The following is an 18,755-nucleotide window of genomic DNA, read 5'->3' on the forward strand; positions in this document are numbered from 1 at the left end:
AGAATGAGTTTGGGAGTTTTCCTTCCTGTGTAATTTTCTGGAAGAGTTTGAGGACAATAGGTATTAGCTCTTCTCTAAACTTTTGGTAGAATTTACCTGTGAAACCATATGATTCTTGGCTTTTTGTGGGGAGATTTTTTTATTACAGTTTTGATTTCCATGCTTCTAGTTGGTCACTTCATTTTTTCTATTTCTTCCCGATTCAGTTTTGCAAGGTTATATTTTTCTAAGAATTTGTCCATTTCTTAGAGGTTGTGTGTTTTATTGGCATAGAGTTGCTTGTAGTAGTCTCTTGTGATCCTTTGTATATCTGCATTGTCTGTTGTAATTTGTTTTTCATTTCTAATTTTATTGATCTGAGTCTTCTCCTTTTTTCTTCATGAGTTTATCTAATGGTTTATCAATTTTGTTTATCTTTTCAAAGAACCAGCTTTTTTAATATAAATTTACTTATTTTAATTGGAGGTTAATTACTTTACAATATTGTATTGGTTTTGCCATACATCAACATGAATCCATCACGAGTGTACACATGTTCCCCATCCTGAACCCCTCTCCCACCTCCCTCCCCATACCATCCCTCTGGGTCATCCCAGTGCACCAGCCCCAAGCATCCTGTATCCTGCATCGAACCTGGACTGGTGATTCGTTTCATATATGATATTATACATGTTTCAGTGCCATTCCCCCAAATCATTCCACCCTCTCCCTCTCCCACAGAGTCCAACAGGCTGTTCTATACATCTGTGTCTCTTGTGCTGTCTCAAACCAGCTTTTAGATTTATCAGTCTTTGCTACTGTCTCCTTCATTTCTTTTATTTCTGCTCTGATCTTTATCATTTCTTTCTTTCTATTGACTTTGGATTATTTTTGTTCTTTTTCTAGTTACTTTAGGTTTAGGGTTAAGTCATTTATTTGATGTTTCTCTGGTGTCTTGAGGTAGGATTGTGTTGCCATAGACTTCCTCATAGCACTGCCTTTACTGCATCGCATTGGTTTTGAGTTGTTGTTTTTCATTGTCATTTGCTTCTAGGTATTTTCTGAGCTCCTCTTTAAATTCTTTGGTGACCTCTTGGTGATTCATAAGTGTATTATTTATCCTCTATGTGTTTGTGTTTTTATATTTTTTCCCCTGTAGTTGATATCTAATCTTATAGCATTATGGTCAGAAAAGATGCTTGAAATGATATCTGTTCTTTAAAATTTACCAAGGCTTGATTTGTGACTCAGATGTGATCTATCCTGGAGAACGTTCCATGTGCACTTGAGAAAAAGTACAGTCTACTGTTTTTGGATGAAATGCCCTTTATGTATCAAGATATCAGTTAGGTCCCATTGGTCCAATGTATCATTTAAAGCTTTTGTTTCTTTATTAATTTTCTGTCTGGATGATCTGTCCATTGGTGTGAGTTGGGTGTTAAAGGCCCTCACTATTACTTTGTTACTGTTGATTTCCCCTTTAATATTTGGTAACATTTGCCTTCTGTATTGAGGTGCTCCTGTGTTGGGTACACATATAATTGTTATATCTTCTTGGATTGATCCCTTCATCATTATGTAGTGCCCTTCTTTGTCTCTTGTAACAGTCTTTATTTTAAATTCTATTTTATCTGATATGAGTATTGCTGCTCGAGCTTTCTTTTGATTTCCATTTGCATGGAATATCTTTTCCAAGCCCCTCGCTTTCATTCTGTATGTGTCTCTAGGTCGGAAGTGGATTTCTTGTAGACAGCCCATATAGCCATCTTGTTTTTACATCCAATCAGCCAATCTGTGTCTTTTGGTTAGAACATTTAATCCATTTATACTTAAGGTAATTATTGATATGTATGATCCTATTACCATTTACTTTATTGTTTGTGGTTTGTTTTTTTTAGTCCTTTTCTTTCGTCTTATGCTTCCTGCTTACAAAAGTTCCTTTAGCATTTGTTGTAAAGCTGGTTTGGTGGTACTGAATTCTCTTAACCTTTCCTTGTCTGGAAAGCTTTTGATTTTTCCTTTGAATATGAATGAAATCCTTGCTGGATAGAGTAATCTTGGTTGCAGGCTTTTCACTTTCATCACTTTAAGTATATCCTGCCACTCCCTCCTGGCCTGCAGTTTCTGTTGAAAGATCAGTTGTTGTGGGGATCCCCTTGAATATTATTTGTTGCTTTTCCCTTGGTGCTTTTAATGTTTGTTCTTTGTGTTTAATTTTCATTAGTTTGATTAGTATTTGTCTTGGTGTGTTTCTCCTTGGGTTTCTCCTGTATGGGACTCTCTGGGTTTCCTGGATTTGGGTGGCTATTTCCCTTCCCATGTTAGGGAAGTTTTTGATTATAATCTCCTCCAGTATTTTTCCTACCCTTTTTTTTTTCTCTTCTTCTTCTGGGACCCATATAATTCAAAGGTTGGGTATGCATAATGTTATCCCAGAGGTCTCTGAGACTGTCCTTTTTTCTTTATTCTGCTTGGCTTCAGTTATTTCCACAATTTTGTCTTCAGCTCACTTATTCATTCTTCTGCCTCAGTTATTCTGCTGTTGATTCCCACTAGTGTATTTTTAATCTCAGTTATTGTGTTGTTCATTGCTGATTGTCTCTTCTTTATTTCTGCTAGGTCCTTGTTAAACATTTTTGTATCTTCTTGATCTGTGCCTCAAGTCTATTTATCTGTGCTTCCATTTTATTTCTTAGTCTTTGGATCATCTTTACTATTGTTACTCTTGATTTATTTTTGAGGTAGACTATTTTCTCTTCGTTTGTTTGGTCTTGTGAGTTTTTACCATGTTCTTTTATCTGCTGGATGTTTCTCTGTCTTTTCCTTTTATTTAATTTACTGTGTTTGGGGTCTCCTTTCTACAGGCGGGAAGGTTGTAGTTCCTTTTAACTGTGGAGTCTCCTTCCCCTAGGTGGGGTTGGACCAATGCCTTGTGAAGGTTTCCTGGTTTGGCAGATTTGTGCCTGTGTTCTGGTGGATGGAGCTAGATCTTATCTCTCTGAAGGACAGTGTTGGGTCCAATAGTGTGTTTTGGGGTGTGTATGGGTTGATATGGCTTTGGGCAGCCTCTCTGCTAATGAGCAAGGTTGTGTTCCTGTTTGCAGAAGTTTTGGTGTGAGGTGTCCACACTGTAGCTTGCTGGCCTTTGCTTGGGGCTTGGTCTCAATGTTGAAATGAAGGCCTTTGGGAGAATTCTCATCAATTAATGTTCCATGGGGTTGCGAGTTCTCTGGGATCCAAAGTCCTGAACTTGGGTCTTCCACTTTTGGAGTTCAGGCCTGACCCCTTACTGTAGGACCAAGACTTCACAGGTCTCACAGCAGAGAAGACTAATGGTGAAAGCTCCACTGAACAGCCCAGAACACCCAAAGAAACTTACACACTTACAAACAGAAGAGAAAAAAAAGAGAAAAGAAATAAAATTAAGATAAAAGCAGGAGTCAGAAGAGAACAGTCAAGCCAATAGACAAACCCAGAAGTGAAAATGAATACTAAAAACTAGACTAGCAAAAATACAAAATAAGAAACATGGGGGAAATGTAAATACTGTAAAAATAGGAAAATAAAATGAATTTATTTAAAAATAAGATGTTTTTTAAAAAGGAATAATAAGTAGGTTATAAAAAATAAAAATTAAAAGAATAATGGAGAAAAAACAACATTAGAACAGTATGATAAAAAAAGGGAAAAAATAGCAAAGTATATATTGAATGGTAATATGAAGAATATTCTTGTAATTCCTCCATTGACCTTTCCATACTGTGTGCTGTACTCAATCTGCCTATTCAGAAATTCCTCCAATATTTCTAGGAAGATCTGTGGAGCTGTTCTGTGCAGTATGTCTGAGACTCATATCTTGCCTTTCTCCAGCTTGTACTTGCTCCTAAAGTCCACAGTTGCTCCTAAGCCCACAGTCTCAGGCTAATTGTGGGGATTTAATCCACTGCACCTGCTGTAGGAGTACTGCCCCCTTCTCTCCTTTGCTCACACATCCTCTGGTGTTCCACTTTGGTTTTGGCCCTCCCTCTGTTTGTGGGCTGCTCTCTGGTGTCTGTTCCCAACCCAGACACAAGGCAGCCTATTAGGACTCACATGCTCAGTTGGGGTGTGTGGGGAGTGCCTGCTGGAGCCAAGACCTGTGGTAAGTTGCCACAGTCTCAGGTGGCTCATGTATTTCCCCATAGGAGCTGGCCCTGAGTTGTGGGTCCCTCAGCAGAGTCAAACTGCTCAGTCTCCCAGGAAGGTGTGGGCAGTGACCTGTGCCTGCTCACAGCTTGGCGGCACTTGCAACCCCTGGGGTTGAGATTGTAGTAGTCTCCTATCCTCTGCCTCTAGCTCTCGCAATGTCTTTTCTACCTTCATAGACCACAGCTGACTCATCCCACCTATGGCACTGGCAAAGGTGAGGTCCTGCATTCTGGGAGTGTGCGTAGTTAGAGCGTTCCCACCACAGTGATCTCTTGCCTCTCTGGCTGGCCCATGATTTTCCCTGGACTCCCTCAGCTGTGTTGTACTAGTCCCCTCAGAGTATCTTGATGGCAGCCAACCCTGATCCTCTCCCTGGGGTCTGACCCCTGAAGCCTGAGCCTGAGCATCTAGCCCCAATTGTCGTGAAGGGCATGTAAGCTGCTTCTCTGCTGAAAAGTGCTGTTTGACAACGAACTCTGGTGAATTCTCTCCGTTTGGCCTTCTAAGCACCTGTTGCTGTGTTTCCTTCGGAGGTTCCAAAGCTCCCCCCTGACCCCTCCTCTGAGGGGGTTTCTGAGTGTGTGGAAACTTTTCCTCCTTCGGGATTCCTTCCCAGGGGCACAAGTCCCTGTCCTGAAATCTTGTCTGTTTTCTTATCTTTATCTTTTGCTGTACGTTGTTGTGGGGAGGTTGGCTTGCCTTTTTGGAAGTCTGGTGTTCAGCAGGCATTCTGTAGAAGTTGTTCCATATTCAGATGAATTTTTGATGCATTTGATGGGTGGGGAGGGTAATCTCCCCATCTTACTCCTCTGCCATCTTGAACGTCCTTGAGGTGTGAATTTTTAACAATTATTTTGTACCTTCTTTCTTCCAGATGAATATGAAAACAGGAAAAGGATGGGTGAATGTTGGAAATGTGGTACTTGCTGATGATTTTTTTCAATCTGCCATAACTGTAAGTTACTGTTGATTTTTAACTGTTAGTAGCAGTTGTGGTTATTTTCATCATTACATTGTAATGTGGTTTATTTTCCAGAGTCTGGAGAAGTTATATTCCAAAATAACTCAGAGGAGCCCCACTGAGGAACATGTGATGGTGCAGAAGAATACTGTGGAGAGGGACCTTCTGAAAGTGCTTTCTTACCAAGCAGAGGCAGTAAGTATCATAGTCACCAGAGGTTTACAGTGGGGCATTTTCTATATGTAAATGCAAAAGTGATGAGATATAACCTATTAGAAGAAAGTCAGGTGTCATTGGTCTTTTATTGCATATTATATTTAACCTTTTTAATCTCTGTTTTATAGCTGAAGGTGACATTACTAATTGTAATTGGTATTTATTGGGGTAGATGAAATTGAAAAGACTTAGATAACTAATCCTTATTTTCAAGCACTGCATGTAATATCTATCATTATTTGTGGCAGTGGTTTCTATTTGAAACACCTATCTCTGTGACTCTCTTATGTTTACAGTATGGCTAAAGTGTGTTGATTGTTCAGTCATTTCTGATTCTTTGTGACCCTGTGAACTGTAGCCTACCAGGCTCTGATGTTCATGGAATTCTCCAGGCAAGAATACTGGAGTGGTTTGCCATTTCCTTCTCCAATACCCAAAGTACTGCCCCAAAAGAGCCTTCACATTTGAAATTATTCTGAGTTGTTTGCTAATATTTTCTAAAAGTGTGCTGATGTCAGTGTTCAGATCAGATCAGATCAGTCGCTCAGTCGTGTCCGACTCTTTGCGACCCCATGAATCGCAGCACGCCAGGCCTCCCTGACCATCACCAACTCCCGGAGTTCACTCAGACTCACGTCCATCAAGTCAGTGATGCCATCCAGCCATCTCATCCTCTGTCATCCCCTTCTCCTCCTGCCCCCAATCCCTCCCAGCATCAGAGTCTTTTCCAATGAGTCAACTCTTCACATGAGGTGGCCAATGTACTGGAGTTTCAGCTTTAGCATCATTCCTTCCAAAGAAATCCCAGGGCTGATCTCCTTCAGAATGGACTGGTGGGATCTCCTTGCAGTCCAAGGGATTCTCAAGAGTCTTCTCCAACACCACAGTTCAAAAGCATCAATTCTTCGGTGCTCAGCCTTCCTCACAGTCCCAACTCTCACATCCATACATGACCACAGGAAAAACCATAGCCTTGACTAGACGAACCTTTGTTGGCAAAGTAATGTCTCTGCTTTTGAATATGCTATCTAGGTTGGTCATAACTTTTCTTCCAAGGAGTAAGCGTCTTTTAATTTCATGGCTGCAGTCACAATCTGTAGTGATTTTGGAGCCCAGAAAAATAAAGTCTGACACGGTTTCCACTGTTTCCCCATCTATTTCCCATGAAGTGGTGGGACCGGATGCCATGATCTTCATTTTCTGAATGTTGAGCTTTAAGCCAAGTTTTTCACTCTCCTCTTTCACTTTCATCAAGAGGCTTTTGAGTTCCTCTTCACTTTCTGCCATAAGGGTGGTGTCATCTGCATATCTGAGGTTAGTGATATTTCTCCCGGCAATCTTAATTCCCGCTTGTGTTTCTTCCAGTCCAGCGTTTCTCATGATGTACTCTGCATATAAGTTAAATAAACAGGGTGACAATATACAGCCTTGACGAACTCCTTTTCCTATTTGGAACCAGTCTATTGTTCCATGTCTAGTTCTAACTGTTGCTTCCTGACCTGCATACAGATTTCTCAAGAGGCAGATCAGGTGTTCTGGTATTCTCATCTCTTGAAGAATTTTTCACAGTTTATTGTGATCCATACAGTCAAAGGCTTTGGCATGGTCAATAAGGCAGAAATAGATGTTTTTCTGGAACTCTCTTGCTTTTTCTATGATCCAGCAGATGTTGGCAATTTGATCTCTGGTTCCTCTGCCTTTTCTGAAACCAGCTTGAACATCAGGAAGTTCACGGTTCACATATTGCTGAAGCCTGGCTTGAAGAATTTTGAGCATTACTTTACTAGTGTGTGAGATGAGTGCAATTGTGTGGTAGTTTGAGCATTCTTTGGCATTGCCTTTCTTTGGGATTGGAATGAAAACTGACCTTTTCCAGTCCTGTGACCACTGCTGAGTTTTCCAGATTTGCTGGCATATTGAGTGCAGCACTTTCACAGCATCATCTTTCAGGATTTGAAATAGCTCAACTGGAATTCCATCACCTCCACTAGCTTTGTTTGTAGTGATGCTTTCTAAGGCCCACTTGACTTCACATTCCAGGATGTCTGGCTCTAAGTCAGTGATCATACCATCGTGATTATCTGGGTCATGAAGATCTTTTTTGTACAGTTCGTCTGTGTATTCTTGCCATCTCTTCTTAATATCTTCTGCTTCTGTTAGGTCCATACCATTTCTGTCCTTTATCGAGCTCATCTTTGCATGAAATGTTGCTTTGGTATCTCTGATTTTCTTGAAGAGATCCCTAGTCTTTCCCATTCTGTTGTTTTCCTCTATTTCTTTGCATTTATCGCTGAAGAAGGCTTTCTTATCTCTTCTTGCTATTCTTTGGAACTCTGCATTCAGATATGCATGTCTTTCCTTTTTTCCTTTGCTTTTCACTTCTCTTCTTTTCACAGCTATTTGTAAGGCCTCCCCAGACAGCCATTTTGCTTTTTTGCAGTTCTTTTCTATGGGAATGGTCTTGATCCCTGTCTCCTGTACAATGTCACAAACCTCATTCCATAGTTCATCAGGCACTCTTATCTATCAGATCTAGGCCCTTAAGTCTATTTCTCACTTGCACTGTATAATCATAAGGGATTTGATTTAGGTCATACCTGAACGGTCTATTGGTTTTCCCTACTTTCTTCAATTTAAGTCTGAATTTGGCAATAAGGAGTTCATGGTCTGAGCCACAGTCAGCTCCTGGTCTTGTTTTTGCTGATTATATAGAGCTTCTCCATCTTTGGCTGAAAATACTATAATCAGTCTGATTTTGGTGTTGACCATCTGGTGATGTCCATGTATAGAGTCTTCTCTTGTGTTGTTGGAAGAGGGTGTTTGTTATGACCAGTGCATTTTCTTGGCAAAACTCTATTAGTCTTTGCCCTGCTTCATTCTGTATTCCAAGGCCAAATTTGCCTGTTACTCCAGGTATTTCTTGACTTCCTACTTTTGCATTCCAGTCCCCTATAATGAAAAGGACATCTTTTTTTGGGTGTTAGTTCTAAAAGGTCTTGTAGGTCTTCATAGAACTGTTCAACTTCAGCTTCTTCAGCATTACTGGTTGGGGCATATACTTGGATTACTGTGATATTGAATGGTTGATGTCAGTGTTCAGAGTTGTACTTTTCCTCAGTTTGGCTTATAGGTTTCCTTCTTTTGTCACCATGCTGTTCGGTGTGCATTTTAAGTTGACAAAATATAAGCTGGAATGAGTTTACTCTCTGAAATTATGTAATTCTGAAAATGAAAGAGAACTTAAAAATTATCTAATCTTATTTTTTAACATCTTCACAGAAATATAATTCATATACTGTAAAATTCACACATTTAAAAATACAATTCAATGGTTTCAGTATATTCATACAATTGAGAACTTTTAGCACAATCTTAAGTTTAAAACATTTTCATTACCCCAAAAGAAATCCCCTATACATTGCAGTCATTCCCTATTCCTCCTGACCGCTGCTGCTAAGTCGCTTCAGTCGTGTCCGACTCTGTGCGACCCCATGGACTGCAGCCCACCAGGCTTCTCCACCCACGGGATTCTCCAGGCAAGAACACTGGAGTGGGTTGCCATTTCCTTCTCCAATGCATGAAAGTGGAAAGTGAAAGTGAAGTCGCTCAGTCGTGTCTGACTCTTAGCGACCCCATGGACTGTAGCCTACCAGGCTCCTCCATCCATGGGATTTTCCAGGCAACAGTATTGGAGTGGGGTGCCATTGCCTTCCTGACCGCTAGCAACCACTAATCTACTTTCTGTTTTTATAGATTTATCTGTTCTGGACATTTCATATAAATGAGATCATATAACAATCTTTTGTGCTTAGCTTCTTTTACTTAGCATGTTTTCAAATTTAATCTTTAATCTATGTTGTGAAAGTGAAGGTCGTTCAGTCATGTCCAATTGTTTGCAACCCCGTGGACTATACAATCTCCAGGCCAGAATACTAGAGTGGGTAGCCTTTCCCTTCTCCAGGGGATCTTCCCAACCCAGGGATCGAACCCAGGTGTCCTGCATTGCAGGCAGATTCTTTATCAACCGAGCCACCAGGGAAGCCCAATCTATGTTGTAGCATCTATCAGTATTTTTATTACCAAATATTATTGTACTATATGGATATACCACATTTTGTTTATCCATTCAGTTATTGATGAACATATGGAATGTTTTCAATTTGGAGCTATTGTAAATAATTCTACTGTGAACATTCATGTACAGATTTTTGCATGTACATGTTTTTATTTCTCTTGGATACATACCTAGAAATATAATTGCTCAAAAACATGATAACTCTGTTTAACCTTTTGTTGAAACTGCTGGACTATTTTCCACAGTGGCTTTGTACCATTTTACACTTCTGCCACTAGTCTCTGAGGGCTCTAATTTCTTCATATCTAGGGATTTTATAGATTTAGAATTTACATTTAGGACTTGACGCATTTCAAGTTAATTTTCATGTATGGTATGAGATGAGAGTCTATTTGCATTCTTTTGCATGTAACTCTCCAGTTGTCCTAGCACCATTTGTTGAAGACTGTTCTTTCCCCATTGAATGGTTTTATCACCCTTGTCAAAAATTAATTGATCAGAAATGTGAGGATTTATTTCTGAACTGTTGATTCTGTTCCCATTGATCTATATGTTTGTCCTTACACCAGTGCTATGGTGTCTTGAGTACAGTAGCTGTGTAGTCAGTTTTGATATAAGGAAGGGTGAATTTTCCAGCTTTGTTATTTTTCAGGATTATTTGACTCTTCTGGGTCTCTTGCATTTCCATATGAATTTTAGAAAAAGCTTGTTAATTTTTGCAACAAAGCCAGTTGGAATTTTCATAAGAAAACCACTGAATCTGTGGATCAGTTTGAGGAGTATTGCTATCTTAATAATGTTAAGTGTTTTGATCCATGGATATGAGATATTACCCATTTAGTTAGGTTTTAATTCCTTCTCATTTTTTAAATGATGAAACTGAGGTTCAGAGAGATGATGTGAGTTAATTGAAGATCTAAGACTAGAACCATGATTCTCTGACTTTTAGTCTAACACTCCCTACCCACAACTTTGTTGTTGTTCAGTCACTAAGACATGTCCAACTCTTTTGTGACCCCCCCATGTACTACAGCACACCAGGCTCCTCTGTCCCCCATTGTCTCTTGGAGTTCACTCAAATTAGGTTGCTGTAAAAAAAGAGAACCCTTTGTGGTAATTTTGTTTGCTTTTAAATGTTAATATCCTTTGTCAGTTACTTGAATGCAACTACTAAAAAATTGATAAAAAGTCCAGCAGGTCTTGGTCTTATATCTTAACTCTTCTACCAACTCGCTCTATGACTTTGGGGTGTTACTTAACCTCCTCAGGCCTATAAAAATCTAATATTTAAGAGATCACAACTCTATATTATATACTGTGACAGGGATGCATTTGACTTGATAGTAGTTCATGTGAAAAAGACCTATATGGTTTATTTTATTTACTGTTTTGTTGACGTATAGTTGATGTACAGTGTTATATGTTACACATGTACAATATAGTGATTGACAATTTTAAAGGTTATACTCCATTTATAGTTATTATAAAATATTCCCATATTATACAGTATATTCTTATAGCTTATTTTATTCATAATAGTTTATACCTCTTAATCCCCTACCCCTATGTAGCCCTTACCCCCCTTCCCTCTCCTCATTGGTAACTGCAAGTTTGTTCTTTGGATCTGTGAGTCTTTTTGTTTGTTTGTTTTATTCACTAGTTTGGTGCAGTTTTTAGATTCCACATACAAGTGATATCATACAGCATTTTTCTTTCTCTATCTGGCTCATTTCACTTTTTAGCATAGTACCCTCCCAAGTCCATCTATGTTGTTGCAAATGGCAAAATTTTATTTTTTTATGGCTGAGCAGCGACTTTACTTTCACTTTTCACTTTCATGCATTGGAGAAGGAAATGGCAACCCACTCCAGTGTTCTTGCCTGGAGAATCCCAGGGACGGTGGAGCCTGATGGGCTGCCATCTATGGGGTCACACAGAGTCGGACCCAACTGAAGTGACTTAGCAGCAGCAGCAGCAGCAGCAGCAGCAACAGCAAGCTTTCTTTATAGTCCAATTCTCACATCCATACATGACTCCTGGAAAAACAATGGCTTTGACAAAACAGACCTTTGTTGGCAAAATAAGGTCTCTGCTTTTTAATATGCTGTCTAGGTTGGTCATAGCTTTTCTTCCAAGGAGCAAGTGTCTTAATTTCATGGCTGCAATCACCATCTGCAGTGATTTTGGAGGCCCCCCCCCAAAATAAAGTCTCTCACTGTTTTCATTGTTTTCCCATCTATTTGCCATGAGGTGATGGGCCCAGATGCCATGATCTTAGTTTTCTGAATGTTTAGTTTTAAACCAGCTTTTTCATTCTCCTCTTTACTTTCATCAAGAGGCTCTCTAGTTCTTCTTTGCTTTCTGCCATGAGAGTGGTGTTATCTGCATATCTGAGGTTATTGATATTTCTCCCTGCAATCTTGATTCCATCTTGTGCTTCATCCAGCCCAGTGTTTCTCATGATGTACTCTGCATATAAGTTAAATAAGCAGGGTGACAATATACAGCCTTGATGTACTCCTTCTCTGACTTGTAGCCAGTCTGTTGTTCCATGTCCATTTCTAATAGTTGCTTCTTGACTTGCATACAGATTTCTCAGGAGATAGGTCAGGTGGTCTGGTATTCCCATTTCTTTAAGAATTTTCCACAGTTTGTTGTGATCCACAAAGTCAAAAGGCTTTGGCATAGTCAATAAAGCAGAAGTAGATGTTTTTCTGGAACTCTCTCACTTTTCCACTGATCCAACGGATGTTGGCAATTTGATCTCTGCTTCCTCTGCCTTTTCTAAATCCAACATGAACATCTGGAAGTTCACAGTTCACATACTGTTGAAGCCTGGCTTGGAGAATTTTGAGTGTTACTTTGCTAGCGTGTGAGATGAGTGCAATCGTGCGGTAGTTTGAATGTTCTTTGGCATTGCCGCCTTTGGGATTGGAATGAAAACTGACCTTTTCCAGTCCTGTGGCCACTGCTGAGTTTTCCAGATACCACCCTTATGGCAGAAAGCAAAAAAGAACTAAAGAGTATCTTGATCAAGGTGAAAGAGGAGAGTGAAAATACTGGCTTAAATCACAGCATTCAAAAGATGGATCATGGCATCCGGTCCCATCAGTTCATGCCAGTAGATGGGGAAACAATGGGAACAGTAACAGACTATTTTTTTCTTAGGCTCCAGAATCACCATGGATAGTGACTGTATCTGTGAAATTAAAAGACACTTGCTCCTTGGAAGAAATACTATGACAAACCTAGACAGCATATTAAAAAGCAGAGACATTACTTTCCCAACAAAGGTCCATATAGTCAAAGCTATGGTTTTTCTGGTAGTTATGTATGGATGTGAGAGTTGCTCCATAAAGAAGGCTTACTGCCAAAGAATTGATGGTTTTGAACTGTGGTGTTGGAGAAGACCCTTGAACGTCCCCTGGACTGCAAGGAGATGAAAGCAGTTAATCCTGAGGGAAATCAGTCCTGAATATTCATTGGAAGGACTGATGCTAAAGCTCCAATACTTTGGCCACCTGATGTGAAGAGCTGACTCATTAGAATAGACCCTGATGCTGGGAAAGGTTGAAGGCTGGAGGAGAAGGGGACGACAGAGGATAAGATGGTTGAATGGCATCACTGACTCACTGGACGTGAATTTGAGCAAGTTCCGGGGTACGGTGAAGGACAGGGAAGCCTGGTGTGCTGCAGTCCATGGGGTCGCAGATAGTCAGACATGACCAAGCAACTGAACAACAACAAATATATGGATGTGAGAGTTGGACCATAAAGAAGGCTTGTGCATCAAAGAATTTAGTCTTTTGAACTATGGAGCTGAAGAAGATACACCATATTAACAAATTGATCATCTCAATAGATGCATAGAAAGCCTTTGAGAAAATTATGATTTATGATTAAATCATAATTTATGATTAAAAACTCTTCAGAAAGTAGGCATACCTTAACATAATAAAGGCTATATGCAGCCAACCCACAGTAAGCATCCTAAATGGTGAAAAGCTGAAAGCATTTCCTCTAAAGTCAGGAACACGATAACAGTGCCCACTCTCACCTCTATTATTCAACATAATTTTCGTAGTCCTAGCCATAGCAATCAGAGAAGAAAAATAGTAGGAATCCACATTGGAAAAGAAGAAGTAAACAAATCAAGACTTTTTAACAGCAGTTCACATGTCAGAATTGACTTTTAGACATATAGCTTGTTATTCATTTTAACCAGTTACTGACATTTTGTTTTTTGCTTTCCCAGGCAGTTGCTGGAGGGAATTTTCAAAAAGCATCTCGTTGTATACTACGCTGTAAAGATATGTTGGTGAGGCTTCCCCAAATGGTGAGTGAAATCTCTGCCTTCATTCTCCTGTATCACATTCTAGGAAGACTCATTACTACTTCATGTGCTCCTATAGAGTTTATATTTTGTATAAGATTTACTTACTTAGCCAAGGTTTGAAATATTTTGCTTCTTTTGCTCTTTAATAGAAGAGGTGTTCTAAAAAGTGATACAGGTTACTTAACATTTCTTTGCTTTCCCTTTTATTGTCAAAATACTTTGGTAATATTTCCTCCATATGTCATGGTATATGATGAAAGAAAGAAAAAATGAGTTTATTGCCCTACTGACAAGGTTGATAGCAGCTATTCATTATCATTGCCATAGTATTTTTCTATATTGGGATTTGGAGGTGTGAGCAGTTTGATAGGATAAATAAAACCTGTTTCTCAGACTGGAGTTCATCAGTATTCCAGAGTAGATAATTTTTAATTTTTCCACTTTATCTCCCTTTTCCATTCTTTCTCCCCTATTTCAGGCCTATGCTTACTTCAGTCTTTACTGTTACAGAGGAGACTGATACCAAAGATAAATTTGGTATCAGGATGGTCTCAGGGCTCCATCACTTGTACCTTCGTGTGAAACTGGTTGTACTTTTCTCTCAAATTCTATGTTATAATGTAGAACTTAATTCAGTAACTATTTATATATTGCTAATATTATGTGGAGGTACTCTTCTAGTCTTTAAAAAAATTAAAAACAATTTCACAGTTACAAAACTGTAACAAGAATCATACAAAGAATTCCTATATATCCTTTGCCCTGAGACCTAGTTCAAGTTTTTCAATACTGATCTTTACACAAAATGGATTCTTTCTAGGATTCACTTAGTCTCTAGTCTCTTTCACTGGAAAACTTCCTCACTTTTGCCTTGACTTTCATGACCTTGACAATTTTGAAGATTCCAGAACAGCCATTTTGTAGAATGTGACTTAATTTATTTTTCAAAAATTAAAAAGAAATTTTATTGAGGTATATTTGACATATAACACTGTATAAATTTGAGGTATTTCACATGTTGATTTGATACACTTTTAATTTGCAGTATGGTTACTGGAGTAGTGTTAGCTAACACCTTTATAATGTCACATAAATGTCATTTTTTTGTGTTGAGAAGAGTCAAGATCTAGTTCCTTAGCAATTTAAAAATTTAAAGCACAGTATTGTTGACTAAAATCACTATGTTGTACATTAGATTTCCAGAAATTATCTACTAGCTGCAAGTTTAAACCCTTAAACGACGTCTCTGCAATTACCTCTCTCTAACCAAATTAGGGTTTGTTCAAAGATTCCTTACGATTAGACTAGGTTATGAATTTGGGGCCAGAAAATCACAGAAATGATTCTGTTGAATGACATACAAGTTTGATTTATTCTATTGGTGGTGGTGCTAACTTTGATCTCTTGGTTAAAATGGTTTCTTACAGGTTTCAAACTTATGTATTTTTTCCCTTTGTTATTCCTAAGTGTTTTGTGAAATGATGCTCTGAGACTTTGTAAAATCCAGTTTCTCATCCAACTTTCACTATCTGTTGAGATTTCCTGCCTGAATTGGTACTGTGATGGTTGACACCTGGCTATTTTTCTAATTCTATCCTTTCTATATTTATTAGGTGACATTCTAGTATAATTTTTTATTGAGCTAAAATATATATAACATAAAATTTGCCATTTTAACAATTTTTAAGCATGCAATTCAGTGGCACTAAGTACATTCACAGTGTTGTATAACCATCACCACTCTGTACTGATAGAAACTCTGTACTCATTACACAAATACTCCTCATTACTGCCTCCCCTGGTAACCTCTAATTTACTTTCTGTCTCTGTGAACTTGCTTGTTTTAGATATTTTATATAAATGGAATCATATAATATTTATCCTTTTGTGTCTGACTTATTTCATTTAGCATTAATATTTTCAAGGTGCATATCATGGCATGTATCAGAACTGGGTTCCTTTCTATGACTGAATAATATTTCATTGTATGTATATACCTAATTTTATCTGTTCATCAATTGATAGATACTTGAGTTGTTTCCACCTTTTGGTTACTGTGAATAATGCTGTAATGAACATTGGTGTACAAGTATTGGAATCCCTGCTTTTAGCTGTTTTAATCTAAGACTTGAATGGTTGGTAATATGGTAATTTTATGTTTAACTTTTCGATGAACCACCAAACTCTTTTTAATACTGGCTGTACCATTTTACATTCCCACCAGCATTTGAATTGGGGTTCCAGTTTCTCCATACCCTTAGCAACACTTGTTATTGTCTTGGCTTTAAAAAAAATTACTATCATAGCCATCTTAGTAGGTGTGAAGTGGTTTCTCATTGTGCCTTTGGCTTGCATTTCCCTACTAAGTAATGACACTAAGCATCTTTTCATGTGCTTACCAATTATTTTTATAGCTTCCTTGGGACCTATGTATTAAAGTCCTTGGATCTTTTAAAATGGGGATTTTTAAGATTACAACTATATTAATATGATTTTAAATACTGTTATAAATAGTGTTACAAGTTGCTGAACATGAAAATATTTAGCATTTCTACTGGTGCCAGTTTTTACAAAATGCTATGAACTAAAGTGTGTCCCCTCTTGACCCAAACTTATCTGCTGAAGCCTTAACTCTCCATGTGTATGGTGGTAGGGTTTTGGGGAGGTAATTAAGCTTAGATGAGGAAGGGCCTTCATGATGGAGTTAGTACCCTTATAAGAAGGGCACCAGAGAACTTGCTTTTCTCATATCCTCTACCCTATCATGCATGAAGGCAGCTCTGGGAAGAGAGCCTTTACCATAGAAAAGTGATGGTTAAACTTTTAATTTTGTACTTTTGTAACCTTCAGAACTGTAAGAAATTATTTCCTGCTGTTTAAATAAAAACAAAGTTGGGTTGTTTTTCCTACAGTGAAGTATCACCTCTTTCTGGTCAAAATGACCATCATTGAAAAGTCTACAAATAATAAATGCTGGAGAGGATGTGGAGAAAAAGGAACCCTCCTACAGTGTTGTTGGGAATGTAAATTGGTACAGCTACTGTGGAGAACAGTATGGAGATTGCTTAAAAAACTAGGAATAAAACTACCATGTGACCCAACAATCCCACTACTGGGCATATACCCTGAGGAAACTGTAATAGAAAAAGATACATGCACTCAAGTGTTCATTGCAACACTATTTATAAACAGCCAAGACATGGAAGCAACCTAAGTGTCCATCAACAGATGAATGGATGATGATGTGGTATATATACACAATGGAATATTACTCAGCCATAAGAAATAATGAAATAAATGCCATTTGCAGCAACATGGATGGACCTAGAGATTAACATGCTAAGTGAAGTAAGCCAGACAAAGACATGTATCGTATAATATTGCTTATATGTGAAATCTGAAAAAGATACTAATGAGCTTATTTAAGACAGAAACAGACTTAGAGAGCTCAAAAACAAACTTATGGTTACCAAAGGGAAAAGGCTGGGAGGGATAAATTAGGTGGTTGGGATTAACATGCATCTACTACTGTTTATATAAAATAGATAACCAACAAGGACCTACTGTATAGCACAGAAAACTATATTCCATACTCTGTAATAACCTGTAAGGGGAAAGAGTGTGTGTGTGTGTATACATAACCATCTCATCCTCTGTCACCCGCCTCTCTTCCTGCCATCTGTCTTTCCCAGCATCAGGGTTTTTTCCAGTGAGTCAGCTCTTTGCAGCAGGTGGCCAAAGTATTGGAGCTTCAGCTTCAGCAAGTCCTTCCAATGAATATTCAGGGTTGATTTCTTTAGGATTGACTGGTTTGATCTCTTTGCTGTCTAAGGGACTCTCAAGAGTCTTCTTCAACACCACAATTCAAAAGCATAAATTCTTTGGTGCTCATCCTTCTTTGGGGCTTCCCTGATAGCTCAGTTGGTAAAGAATCTGCCTGCAATGCAAGAGATCCTGGTTTGATTCCTGGGTCAGGAACATTTGCTTGAGAAGGGATAGGCTACCCACTCTAGTATTCTTGGGCTTCCCTTGTGGCTCAGCTGGTAAAGAATCTGCCTGCAATGTGGGAGACCTGGGTTTGTTCCCTGGGTGGGAAAGATGGCCTGGAGAAGGGGAAGGCTACCCACTCCAGTATTCTGACCTAAGAATGAAAGAGTTGAACATGACTGACTTTCACTTTTACCTTCAGCCTTTTTTATGGTTCAACTCTTACATCCATACATGGCTGCTGGAAAAACCATAGCTTTGACTATGTGGACCTTTGTTGGCAAAGTGGTATCTCTGCTTTTTAATATGCTGTCTAGGGTTGTCATAGCTTTTTTCCCAATAAGGAAACATCTTTTAATTTCATGGCTGCAGTCACTGTCTGCAGTGATTTTGGAGCCCAGGAAAATAAAATATGCCACTATTTCCATTGTTTCCTCACTTACTTGCCATGAAGTAATGGGACTGGATGCTGTGATCTTTGGAGAAGGAAATGGCAACCCACTCCAGTATTCTTGCCTGGAGAATCCCATGGACAGAGGATCCTGGTAGGCTACAGTCCATGGGGTCGCTAAGAGTCAGACACGACTGAGTGATTTCACTTTCACTTTTCACTTTCATGCATTGGAGAAGGAAATGGCAAGCCACTCCAGTGTTCTTGCCTGGAGAATCCCAGGGACGGGGGAACCTGGTGGGCTGCTGTCTATGGGGTCGCACAGAGTCGGACACTACTGAAGTGACTTAGCAGCAGCAGCAGCAATGCTTCTTTTCTGGCAGTTAAAAAATTACTTTTGTTAGTGTTTCTTTCGAAGGCCAGATCCTTGGAGTTCCCTACTGTGTCATTTTCTCTGATGTCACTCACTCTTCTGATTCTTCATCTTTTGTATAAAACATGATTTTTTGCTTTGGAAATTTGCATAATGAGGATAACCAACACTGATGTACCATTACTATGTGCCAGGCATGAGTCTCAGCATTTTGTAAATATGAATTCATTTAACCTTCACAATAACCTT

At 38.9% G+C, this 18,755-nt stretch overlaps 1 protein-coding gene across 2 annotated transcripts in view; it reads left to right on the plus strand.

Moving 5' to 3' along the window:
* TEX11 (testis expressed 11) overlaps positions 1 to 18,755 on the plus strand; it is a 203,971-nt gene that overhangs the window by 43,552 nt on the left and 141,664 nt on the right. For both annotated transcript variants that reach the window (XM_002700044.5, XM_024988612.1), the window contains exons 6-8: positions 5,042 to 5,122; positions 5,204 to 5,323; positions 13,675 to 13,755. In XM_002700044.5, coding sequence (XP_002700090.2) covers positions 5,042 to 5,122; positions 5,204 to 5,323; positions 13,675 to 13,755 — 282 coding nt within the window. The remainder of the gene's footprint in view (positions 1 to 5,041; positions 5,123 to 5,203; positions 5,324 to 13,674; positions 13,756 to 18,755) is intronic.

This window comes from Bos taurus, chromosome X (assembly GCF_002263795.3).
Source record: "Bos taurus isolate L1 Dominette 01449 registration number 42190680 breed Hereford chromosome X, ARS-UCD2.0, whole genome shotgun sequence".
Lineage (NCBI taxonomy): Eukaryota > Metazoa > Chordata > Mammalia > Artiodactyla > Bovidae > Bos > Bos taurus.